General features: G+C 52.9%; 1 protein-coding gene across 21 annotated transcripts in view; it reads left to right on the top strand.

Annotated features, from left to right (window-relative positions):
• The window catches only part of AFDN (afadin, adherens junction formation factor), a 1,391,435-nt gene that overhangs the window by 90,149 nt on the left and 1,288,357 nt on the right, over positions 1-12,929 (top strand). For 16 of the 21 annotated variants that reach the window (XM_029594302.1, XM_029594301.1, XM_029594308.1 and 13 more), the window contains exon 3: positions 2,391-2,506. In XM_029594302.1, coding sequence (XP_029450162.1) covers positions 2,391-2,506 — 116 coding nt within the window. The remainder of the gene's footprint in view (positions 1-2,390; positions 2,507-12,929) is intronic. The other 5 variants (XM_029594288.1, XM_029594306.1, XM_029594303.1 and 2 more) reach the window with 1 other exon arrangement.

The following is a 12,929-nucleotide window of genomic DNA, read 5'->3' as shown; positions in this document are numbered from 1 at the left end:
GGAAATGCAGCGCAATATAATCCAGGGGTATAGTATAGGGTCATGGGTGCGGTGAAATATAATATAGTGAGTGGTTCCAGTGAGCTTACCAGATATAAGGTTGGGGTCTGGCAGGAAATGGTCTCCACACACAATTATCCGGCCTCAGATGCAGGGGCTTAGGTGAGGTTGGAGGTCATGTTGTCTCTAGGTCTTGGAAATCTTGGGTGCAGGATTTCGCTGCCGGGTCTTTTTGACAATGGAGAGAGGCTCGGCGATCGTAGGTCTTCTGTTTGCGGTCTTTTCTGGCTGTGAGAGAGTCGGTGCGGAGATAGGGTAGGTTCTTGGGGCTGCACGAAGGGGCTCACAAAGGGGCAGGCCCCTTTGTCGCGCTCCTTCGGCGCGCGACGCCTTGGAGCTGTGAAGAATTTAAAGTCCAGTCGGGGCTGTCCCCCGATTGGCTGGTCGGCGAGGGAGTCCAGGCGCTGGGTTGGCTGCCGAAGATGGGAGCGCTGGATTGGCTGTCGGCAGCAGAAGAGGAAGCAGCCTGAAGGGGTTTCGCTGAGGACGGTTCCTTCTTTTCTCCCTAAAGTGGTTTCGGCATTCCACCTCAACCAATCGGTGGAATTACCATCTTTTGCCTCTTCTGAGTCTGGAGACCTGCGTAGACTGGATGTACGGCAGTCTCTGATACGCTATCTGGAGGTGACTAATGATTTTCGGCTCTCCAATCATCTGTTTATCCTCTGGTCCAGACCCCGGAAGGGTTGCATGGCCTCCAAACAATCTATAGCGCGGTGGTTGAAGGGAGCGATCATAGCGGCGTACCTTGGCGTAGGTAAGTCCCCTCCTCCACTGGTTGTCAAGGCTCATTCTCTTCGAGCCCAGGCGACATCTTGGGCGGAGAGCTCCTCTGTCTCCACTCAGGAGATTTGTAGGGCGGCCACCTGGAAGTCGATCCATACTTGTGCGAGACATTATCGCCTGGACGTTGGTGCTCCGTCGGCGGTCAGCTTGGAGACAAGGTAATATGAGCAGGGCTGTCTGCGGCCCACCCGTGATGGGAAAGCTTTGGTATATCCCACCGTCTGGAATGATCCTGGTATGTACAGGGAAAAGAAAATTATTCCTTACCTGCTAATTTTCGTTCCTGTAATACCATGGACCATTCCAGACACCCTCCCTTGGTTTGGGGGTTTGCTTGTGGGACATCCCTGCCTACCTGTCTTAACAATCTTTCACTCTGTATTTCGAATACTGCGCGACTTTTTTGTGCACGCACTGCTGTTCGCAAGTTCACTGTTCAGAATTTAGTTGCTGTTTATTTGGACAGCGGTTATTTCAATTCCTTCTGTGATTACTTGATCCCTCTGTTTTTGGTCTCTCTTTTTTGGGCTTTGTTAGTTTAGTTACTGAGAGCTGTTACAGGGGAGGCGTGGTTATATGGGTCCTCCCCTGGGAATTTTGTGTTCTGACTCCATCTGCTGGACAGGGAACATAACCCACCGTCTGGAATGATCCATGGTATTACAGGAACGAAAATTAGCAGGTAAGGAATAATTTTCTTTTAGGCTCTGTCCTGGGGAAGCGTGTGCCAGTAGCTGGCTGGCGCGTGGCTGGGCCATTGTGAAAATGTGCTCGGCTTGCGCACAGCTCGGCCACGGCCTGTGTTTTGCGCTCGCTGGGCTTTTAAAATTTGAACTTTAAGTTTCTGGACCAAATATGGGTTTTCTTCAGGTGTGCCCATGAAGGTTTTAAATTAGTCCAGTATAAGTTACTACATCCTTCAGAGAATCCAGAGTCCACTTTTTGGTTTGATCTCACTAGTGATTCACAAATTAAATATGGCAAACCATTCAAATAAGAATGTTATGTTACATTGTTTAACTTATCTATTTATTCTGACCTCGTTTGCCATTTTCCAGTTACCTTTCTCTCCTGTTCCTTTCAGTCCCAGCCCCTTTCCCTGTTTGATGTACTTTCTACCTTCAGTTTGAATGTAAACCGGTATGATGTAAGCACTAATACGGTATAGAAAAGAATTAAATAATAAATAAATTTTGCTATGATTGGTATTGTATACTGAAATGTACGTGTCAAAGACATGATTTTATCAAAAGCTATTGTGTTGTAGCATACCACTTCTCCTTTAGAATTCACATTGAAAAATAGTGGCTTAGTTTAATGCCAACTTTTCTTTATCCAAGTCTAATATAATTTAATAAAATGTTTCATTCCTGCTGACTCAGTATATAGTGGTTTAGAATTTTTTATGGAAAGGGCAGGGAGGGTATTAATGTTCAGATTTTCACCTTATCTTTGTCATCTGAATTGTGGTCCTCTTTTCCAGCATATGTAACATGCTATCACTGGTGGTTCTGGTTTTTAATTTACTGTTTCATTTTTTGAAGAAGAAAGAAGATTGGATATTGATGAGAAGCCTCTTGTCGTACAGTTAAATTGGAATAAAGATGACAGAGAGGGAAGGTTTGTTCTAAAGAATGAAAATGACATACTTCCACCAAAGGTAAGGGCCTTTGCATAGGATGGGGATCCTGGTTTGTTCTCCCGGATTTCCATAGGCACTGCTAACATAGGCACAAACCTGTGTTAGCAGATGCATTCATAAAGTGCAAATGCTGGGTATTGCATACATCAGTTTTGTATGTAAGCTCTTGAAAAATAAAAGGCCTTCTGAGAAGTAGCAGAAGACTGGGATATGCTCCCTATCTCAAATATTAATTAGATAAGGAACAAGCTTGATTTGTAAATCTGATGGTCAGAGCTTACTGTGTGATGTGTATACCGTATTTGCCGGCGCATAGGACGCAGTGGCGTATAAGACCCACCCCCTTTTTTATACATATTTTTAAGGAAAAAAATAATCGGGGAGCGATTCTGCAGGTCCTATGCACCGGTAATCAAAATTACTAACAGCGTCCGGTTGGGGGAATTGTTGCGCCGCCCGATTCGGGGAGCGATTCTGCAGGTCCTATGCACCGGTAACGCTTCCCGATTGGCCAGTGCTGGGCAAAGGGGGCTTGCTGAAGCACGATAAGCCCCCTTTGCCCAGCACCAGCCAATGGGGCGGCGCACCCTCGCTCCCTGACGCCACCATGACACTCTGGTTCCTCCTCCCCCCACTGGACGCTTAGTAATTTTGAGCTGGTAATCAAAATTACTAACAGCATTCGCTGGGGGGGGGGGGGGGGGAGCGAGGGCGTGAGGGTGCGCCGCCCGATTGGCCGGTGCTGGGTGTCAGCGTCAGCTGTTGATTTTGATTGGGGAAGCTGCGCTTTGGAAAGCCCCTTTAACTCAGCACCAACTCAGGCCAAACAGGCGGCGCACCCTCGCTCCCTGATGCCACCGCGTCACTCCCCCCCCCCCCCCCCCCCCCCACTGGATGCCGTTAATTTTGATTACCGGCGCATAGTACGCACTCCTTATTTTTCCCCTATTTTGAGAGGAAAAAAGTGCGTCCTATATGCCAGCAAATATAGTATATAGATAGATATATGCACACACAGAGGCTATAGAAAATCTACATTACCTTCCAAATTGTTCACCTTTTATTGCCTTATAGCTTGGAAATAGAACAAACTGTTTTAATGCAATTTATTTTTCCACACATTCCACCTAAAAGGGATGGCCATATCCCCAAGTGAAAAATATAGTCTAGATCAGTGGTTCTCAACCTTTTTCCTATCGTGACACACCTGACAGGTCACGCTCAAATGTGTGAGACACTGCTCATTACAATTCACGGCAGAAAATAAAAGGTAAAGGTCCGGTAATTATTTTTATTACATAGAAACATAGAAATGACGGCAGAAGAAGACCAAATGGCCCATCTAGTCTACCCAGCAAGCTACGCACTTTATCCATTTTCCCCCCTTTTTTTTTTCTCTCCCACCTGTTACTAATGGCTTCCAGTACCCTCCAGCCCTAATTCACCTCCACCCCACCACCAATTTAGAGAGCAGCGCCGTATCTGCATCCAAGTGAACGTCCAGCTCAATTAGGGGTAGCAACTGCTGTAACAAGTAGGCCACACCCTTACCCCATACTCTTACCCACCCCTGGTTTTTTATTTATTTATTTATTTATTTTTGGAAATAGCAGCCCTCCATCCTTCCGCTCCGTGAAGGTGGAACACCAACTACTGGCCACTGGCATCCCGCTCTGTGAATGCCTCTGTGGCAACTGCCGCTCCGTGCAGTGTTTGAATGCCTCTGTGGCTACTGCCGCTCCGTGCAGTGTTTGAATGCCTCTGTGGCTACTGCAGCTCTGTGTTATTGTTTAAAATGACACAAGGAAAAGATACGTATTCTGTCTGAACAGAAATTGCGTAAATAGTAAACATCCCGCACCAATTTCCAGCACTTAAACATTAACCACCTTACCTAAGAAAAGTCAACACTGAAAATATTACACCAGGCCTTAAGACACCAATACATCTCCTATTAGGAAAACAGACCAAGTCAGGCTGCTGTAGAGCCCTACACAGAAATTACACACCAGCAGAAAACCTCACCTAAATCACATGTGCTGACCCTCACCTAACAAAGAATAAAGAGACCAAAACGCATAACTAGAAGCATGCAGAAAAAACTGAATTGGAAAGTGCAACAAGCCAGAGTCTCTGTATGCAGTGTAATAAAGGAAAAAAGAAACATCACCCATCCTTATAAAACAAATCAAGAAATATAAAATCAGTAGCAGTAAAACCATGCTAACAAAAAGAATAGATTATTTCAAAACAGCTGATGAGTGGAATATCCAATAATTAAAAACTCATATAAAAAATTTCTAGATACCAATAAAATATTTCAAAATAGCAGATACAAAGACCCAGTAATGAAAAATGATACAAATTTTTTTTTTGCTCTGCATACCTGGGAGCATTTGATATCCAGTTGTCTTGAGATTGTTTTGAATTAGCAGGAGGATGGGTGGTTTGCTTGGAACTTTCTACTCTCTCTGTCACATACTAGCGCTCTCTCTCAAACTGGCTCTCAATTACACACCTATACACACATGCTCTCAGTCACTCACATATACACATGCTTTTTCTCTCGCTTATATAGGCTCTTAATTACACATTTACACACATGCTGTCTATCACAGGCTTTCAATCACACACATATGCTGTCTTTTCCTAGCGTGTAGCAGATGGACTCAAAACAAGTGGGTATAGTGTGCTCGTGCTAGCAGTTGGAGACGGATCTGACGTCAGCACGGGTACATATACCCCCACAGGAAGTGTAGCAATTCAGTAATTTCCGTCTCCAAAGCAGTTTGGAGCTACCTAATGCTCGCTGAGCTTGTTTCCAAATTCTATACACTAAATTCATAGGAAACCTTCCTGAAGACGAGCCCCGCACTCCTGCGGTGATACCAGTCGGTCCCTCCCCCCAGTTGTTTCCCGAGGTGATTTCCGTGGTCCCTCTGAGGTAAGGGCCTCGGTCCGGTGGCTGGTTCGCGGCAGGGACCTAGCCCCCGAGTGAGAAGGGCTCGGGCGTGGCATAGAGGCAGCCTAGGTCCCGGCGTGGACTTGGCCCCCGAGCGAGACGAGTTCGGGCACGGCTCAGAGGCAGCGCGGGCACTTCCTTGAGCGTGGCGGTGACGGTACTCACCCTCTCCCCCCGCAGCCGGAGACCGCCCGGGTCGCAACCGGGAAGCGCCGAAGACAAGGTAAGGCGTACATCTTTACTTGTTGGTCTTCGAGGAAGTGAGGATTCGCTGAGTCTTCCTTTGTGGCAATCACGTTGTTCGGCGCGCGTTCATAGGCACCCGCTGATTCGCCAGGCACACATGGAGCGTCAGAGAGCCCATGTGTCAGCGGCGCCGGCCCCTCCAGCATCAGGCATGAGCCTCTGCTCGGCATGCAACCTCAGAGCCACACAGAGCAAGGAAGCAGACTCCCTATGTGCCCAATGTGAAGAGACCCTGGGAGTTCCGGGTCAGGACCGGTCGCAGCCCAGTGTACTTGCCAGTTCCTTAGGGAACACCCTGGACCTAGCAGGCAGCAGTGAGCAGCCGGGGATCCCGAGGGACCTGGTACCCCTCAGACCAGACCCTGCTTTGCTCTCCTGGGTGGAATTATTCAAGGGTATTCATGCCTTTGTCACAATGAGGCTGCTCCCCGAGCGGGTCCCTACGTACCGGATGACCCGGCCCCTGGACCCTCACGGCCTAGGCACGGCCAAGCGCCACCCAAACCCCCACTTATGGGGATTCAGATTGCCCTGAGGAAGACGACGAGTCCCCCGAGGAGGGAGAACTGCCCTCGGAGGTTGAACCGAATCGGACCATGAGGCGCTTCTTTTTGAAAGGGGATCTCCCAGGCCTGATCTCTCAATGCCTGTCGGAGCTGGCTATTCCAGGCCACGATGCCCCAGAGGAACCTAGAATGAACCCCCTGTTAGAGGGCCTGTGCCAAACGTCTCACCATTTTCCCCTCCTGCAAGTAGTTCAGCAGTTAATCGATCTGGAATGGAATACGCCGGAGGCCTCATTCAAAGGGGGTTGGGCCTTGGCTGGCATGTACCCCTTAGACCCGGCAACCAAGGAGAAGCTGGTGTGCCCCCAGGTAGATGCCATAGTTAGCGCAATTGTGAAGCGCACCACCATTCCGGTGGAGGGGGGGACGGCCCTTAAGGATACACATGACCGGCGCTTGGACACCATTCTGAAACAAGTCTTTGAGGTGGCAGCCATGTCCCTACGAATTGCGACCTGCTGCACCGTGGTGACACGTTCCTGTTTATCACAGGCTAGGAACAACACCCCGGGAGAAGAAATGGAATCAGCTCTCTCGTTCCTCACTGATGCAGCCTCCGACTTAGTCCGTACGGTAGCCAAAGGAGTGTCATCCTCAGTGGCGGCCAGGAGACAGCTCTGGCTACGTAATTGGTCGGCCGACTCCTCCTCCAAGACACGCCTCACGAGAATGCCCTTTGAGGGATCCCTCCTGTTCGGCAGCGACCTTGAGAAACTGGCCAATAAATGGGGCGCCTCCCCATTACCCCGTCTACCAGAAGACAGGTCAAGGAGGACCCAGCGCCCCTTTCCTAGACCATCCAGAGGTAGAACCTCTCAGCGCTTCAACCCTTACAGGACTCGCTACCAAGCACCTCGTTCGCAGGCCAGGAACCAATCCTTTCGGCCTAAGCACAAGAGGGGAACCGGCTCGGGTTCGGGTCCCGGCCGTACCCCACAATGACAATCTGCCGACCCATCCGGGGGTAGCAGCCATAGGGGGCAGGCTATCCCTCTTCTACCGAAGGTGGGTCGAGATTACCTCAGATCAGTGGGTCCTCGCCATCATCCGAGAAGGGTATTACCTGGATTTTCTTCGACTCCCGCCGGACAGGTTCGTGGAATCTCCTTGTTCCCTGTACGTACCTGGATCAGTCCAGACAGTGGGTTATGTCCCCAATCCAGCAGATGGAGTCAGCACAAGCTTTGAGGGGGCGTATCCATATATACTACTACCCCCTCTGCAGGAGTTCAGTATCTTCTGACTCCAGCAGATGCGAGTAGGGGAATCAGGCTTCCCCTCTTTTTCCTTCACTTTCTTGCTTGATTATGGCTTGTTGTTGTCTTTTTCTGTGGATCAAGTTTGTATCAAGTTTGTATTAAGTTTAAAAAAAAAAAAAAAAAAAAAGGCAGAGTTCTTTCAACTTCTGGGGAGTGGCTTATCTTCCTTGTCTCTTCTCTGCGGCCTTGCTGTTTATTTCTCGTTGCAGCCAGGGGTAAGTTTGTTTTTCCTTTGTAGTTTTTTCCTTTACAGCTCAGCCCCCGGTGCCCGCGAAAGCCGGTGGAGCCGGCCTCTTCGCTCTTTACTCCCTCACCCGCGGCCATTTTACAGCTCCTCATGGGCTGCTGAGCCATTTAGGGAAAGATGTCTGGGGCGGGTCGTGTGGCCAGGAAGGCCCCCCCGCGGCACCCTCCTCTATTTTCAGACAGCGGGCAGTGCGGGCCGACCGGGCCCCCCCGCAGCAGCGCCTTTGTGCGCGTGGCCCCCCCCGTGGCTTTTTCTTTTCTCCTGCAGCGATCCCGATGCCGCGGCCGTCCCGCTGTGCGGCCTGCGGAGACCCGGGGTCCCGGATTTCCCGGGAGGGCATCTGTGCACGATGCCTTCCCGGGGGGGAAGGTACCTCACAGTCCCTGACTGATTTCTCTTTTTTGCCCGGGCGGTGCGGGCCGGCCACTCCGCCATTTTTGGCGGGAACGGCGGCCATTTTACATTCTGAGCGCCCTGAGGCGCAGGCCACGAGGGGGAACGGATCCCTGGAGGCCACGAGGGAGAACGGATCCCTGGAGGACTCTACCAGCGGGGGTGTTCCCCCGATTTTGGTGCAGGAACCAAGCACCCAGAGCCAGGGAGCAGGAACCACGCCGCCCCCGAAGCGCACCCGAGCAGGCCGGGGTTCTCTCTCCGGAGTTTATCCTGCTCATGCATACCGCTTATCTGCAGGGGCTGGAAGCACCTGTGGGACCCCCCCCCCTCCTAAGATCCCTCGGATGTCGCCCTCGACGCCGGCCCCCCCCGACCCTCCGGGAGTGGGGGCCTCCCGCCTTCCTACCCGGGTCCGATCCACGCCCGCGGCAGTGGGGGCGGTGCCAGACCCAGCGGGACATGGACTTGACCTCCCGGACGGGGGACAAGGGGACGGCACACAGGAGGGGGATGATCCGTGTACCCTACGCCTCTTCCAGAGGGAAGAGCTGGACGACCTCATCCCGCAGATCATCCAAGAATTAGATTTGGATCCGCCTGCCCCAGTAGCTCCCGCTGTCATCACTTCTTCAAGGAAGGGAGATCCTGTCCTGGCGGCACTCCGGCCGAGGGCTCGGGCTTTTCCCATTCATGACTCGTTTTTACAACTTCTCACCAGGGAATGGGACACCCCGGAGGCCTCCCTGAAGAGCAGCCGGGCTATGGAAAAGCTGTACCCGCTCCCCGAAGATTTTCTGGACCTCATCAAGGTTCCAAAGGTGGACTCCGCAGTGTCGGCGGTCACGAAGAGGACGACTATCCCAGTGACGGGAGGTGCGGCGTTGCGGGACACACAGGATCGTAAGTTGGAAGTTTTCCTTAAGCGGGTTTTCGAGGTCTCCGCTCTGGGTATGCGGGCGGTGATGTGCAGTTCGCTTGCCCAGCGGGCTAGTCTCCTTTGGGTGCAACAACTCCTCACGTCTCAGAACCTGCCGTCCGATGAGGCTGCCCAGGCAGATTGGCTAGAAGCCGCAGTGGCGTATGGGGCGGACGCCTCGTACGACCTTTTTCGGGTCCTCACAAGATCCATGGTTTCGGTAGTGGCAGCACGACGACTACTGTGGCTACGCAATTGGGCGTCTGATACGTCCTCTAAGTCCAGTCTGGGCTCTCTTCCCTTCAGGGGCAAGTTCCTCTTCGGGGAGGATTTGGACCAGATCATCAAGTCCCTGGGGGAGAACGCTGTTCATCGGCTGCCGGAGGATAGGTTTCGACCATCCAGAGCGTTTTCTTCTTCTTCTCGGACCAGAGCCAGAGCGCAACGGCGCTACAGGGGGCTACAGACAGACGGGATCCCGGCCATCCGCCCCAGGTCTCAGCCCTGGTTGCGCGCCTTCCGCGGGCATCGGCCCGCACGCACTACTCCCGGAACCGGGAACCCCTATACCAAGTCTTCACAATGATGCCAGTCTCGCCCACATCCCCTGTCCCCAGGATTGGGGACCGACTAACGTATTTCTAAGCGGAGTGGGCACGGATCACCTCGGACCAGCGGGTCCTGGATACCATAAAACACGGCTACGCATTGGAATTTGTCCGCCCCCCGCAGGGAAGGTTCATCTTTTCCCCCTGTGGCTCGGACCTCAAGAGAGGAGCGGTGCAGCTGACTCTGGACAGACTCCGGGAGATAGGCGCTACTGCGCCCGTGCCCTTCGGAGAGGTGGGCTCGGGCCACTATTCCATCTATTTCGTCGTACCAAAGAAGGACGGTTCCTTCCGGCCTATCCTAGTCCTCAAGGAAGTCAACAAATCCCTTCGAGTCGTTCGGTTCCGCATGGAAACGCTCCGGTCAGTGATTGCGGCGGTGCATCGGGGGGAGTTCCTCGCCTCCCTGGACTTAACGGAGGCCTACCTGCACATTCCCATCCGCCCGGACCACCACAGTTTCCTTCGTTTCAAAATTCTGGACCAGCATTTTCAGTTCACGGCTCTCGCGTTTGGATTGGCGCCGGCGCTGCACACCTTCACCAAGATCATGGTAGTTGTGGCGGCAGCTCTCCGGAAGGAGGGCATCCTGGTTCATCCTTATCTGGACGATTGGCTCCTCCGGGCGAAGTCATTCGATCATGGACGCTCAGCGGTGACTCGAGTAGTACGGTTTCTACATTCCCTGGGATGGGTAGTGAACTTCTCCAAGAGCTCCCTCATGCCCTCGCAACGCTTGGGTTTTTTTTGGGGGCAACTTTCGACACCCTACTGGGCAAAGTTTTTCTGCGCCAGGACAAAGCTCAATCCTTGCGGGATCACACACGACGGTTCTCTGCGTTACCAGAGCCCACCTCCTGGGACTACCTGCAACTCCTGGGAGTGATGGGGTCCACCATCGACCTTGTACCTTGGGCTTTCGCGCACCTCAGGACCTTACAGTGGGCGCTCTTCTCCCGTTGGAAACCAGTATTGCAGGACTATCAGATGATTCTCCCGCTCCCACAGAATGCCAGGGACAGTCTGGGCTGGTGGTTGGATCCGCCGAACCTGGCCCGTGGCATGTCCCTCGATCTGCCAAATTGGGTGGTGGTGACCACCTATGCCAGTCTAGCAGGCTGGGGTGCAGTCTGCGATCGAAGCGCCACGCAGGGGACGTGGTCCACGGTGGAGGCGAAGTGGTCAATCAACCGTCTGGAAACCAGAGCGGTCCGGCTAGCTCTGCGACATTTCCTCCCGCTTCTTCGGAACCGAGAAGTCAGAATCCTTTCGGACAACGCTACCACCGTGGTCTACATCAACCGACAAGGAGGCACGCGCAGCCCGCAGGTTGCGCTCGAGGCGGCGCTGCTGATGCAATGGGCGGAGCGTCATCTCGTCCGGCTAGCAGCCTCGCACGTCGCCGGTGTGGACAACGTCCAGGCGGACTTCCTCAGTCGTCAACTGCTGGACCCGGAGAGTGGTCTCTCTCCGACAAAGCAATGCAACTTCTCGTCCATCGGTGGGGGTCCCCCCACTTGGATCTGATGGCGTCCGCTCTCAACGCCAAGGCTCCACGCTTCTTCAGTCGCCGGAGAGAGCGCGGAGGGAGTGGATGCCCTAGTCCTCCCGTGGCCGCCATATCTTTCTTTTCCACCATGGCCCCTGGTGGGCAGGATGCTCCGCAGAATAGAAAGCCATCAGGGGACCGTGGTTTTCGTCACCCCAGAATGGCCCAGGCGACCCTGGTTTGCGGACCTGCTACAGCTGGTGATCGACAGGCCAATCAGGCTGGGGCACCTCCCCCAGCTCCTACATCAGGGCCCGGTATTTTTCGAGCAGGCAGAATTCTTCTGTCTTGCAGCCTGGCTTTTGAGAGGCGCCGCCTCCGGCGTCGGGGCTACCTGGAGGCGGTAGTATCCACGCTATTGCGGGCACGAAAGACATCGGCCTATGTTCGAGTCTGGAAGGTGTTCGAGCTGTGGTATACCAGCCAGGCCACGAGACCCGCTAAGGCTTCTGTACCTCAGATCCTTCAGTTTCTACAGGCGGGGGTGGAAAAAGGGCTCACCTATAATTCACTACGGGTTCAGGTGGCCGCCCTTGGTTCGCTGTTGAGCGATGGGGGCTCTCTTCTACAGCATCCTGACATTGCTCGTTTTCTCAAGGGTGTCAAGCATATGCGTCCTCCGTTACGGGACCCTTGTCCCTCCTGGAGTCTTAACCTTGTGCTTTGCTCCCTGTCGGGACCACCGTTCGAGCCGCTGCGCAGCGCAACGATAAAGGATCTCACTCTCAAGACTGTATTTCTTGTGACCATCTGTTCCGCTCGACGCATCTCGGAGATGCAGGCTCTGTTGTGTAGAGAGCCCTATCTCCGTTTCTCCGACTCTGGAGTTTCGCTTCGCACCGTTCCCTCCTTCCTTCCGAAGGTGGTTTCTGCATTCCATGTGAACCAGACGGTGGAGTTGCTGTCCTTCTCTTCCTCAGAGCCGAAGTCTCTCCGTCTCTTGAATGTCAAGCGCAATCTGCGCCTCTATCTGGAGGCTACAAATGAGTTCCGGACCTCTGACCATCTCTTTGTACTCTGGGCCGGTCCTAAGAAGGGGTCTCAGGCCTCGAAGACTACCATTGCCAGATGGCTGAAGGCCGGCATTGCTGCTTCTTACATTGGGGCGGGTCGGACTCCCCCACCCGGAATCGTAGCGCATTCTACACGTTCTCAGGCGGCTTCCTGGGCGGAGGTTCGCTCGGTATCCTCGCAGGAAATTTGTAGGGCAGCCACCTGGAAATCGTTACACACGTTCTCGAGGCACTATCGTCTGCACCTCGCCTCTTCGGTCTCTGGACACTTTGGCGAGCAGGTTCTCCGAGCAGGCCTCGCAGGACCCCACCCGATTTAGGGAAGCTTGGGTACATCCCACTGTCTGGACTGATCCAGGTACGTACAGGGAAAAGAAAATTATTATTTACCTGCTAATTTTAGTTCCTGTAGTACCATGGATCAGTCCAGACGCCCACCGCGTTTGGGTTCTTGATCCTGCTCAGCTCTGCGCTGCTTCTTGCTCGCAGTGTTCTGTGTCTTCACAGTTGTTTCTTTTCGCTGTTTTTCACAGCTCCCTACAAGTTGGTAGGATGTTTGCAGTTACTTGTTGCGGTTACAATTGTTTTCATTATCTGTTTCCACAAACTTGATCCTTCGGGGGTTTCTACTCGGGCTTTGATATACTCGATACTGAACTCCTGCAGAGGGGGTAGTAGT

The sequence above is a fragment of the Rhinatrema bivittatum genome, chromosome 3 (genome assembly GCF_901001135.1).
Source record: "Rhinatrema bivittatum chromosome 3, aRhiBiv1.1, whole genome shotgun sequence".
NCBI classification, from domain to species: domain Eukaryota; kingdom Metazoa; phylum Chordata; class Amphibia; order Gymnophiona; family Rhinatrematidae; genus Rhinatrema; species Rhinatrema bivittatum.
This window is presented reverse-complemented; position numbering and strand designations above follow the sequence as displayed.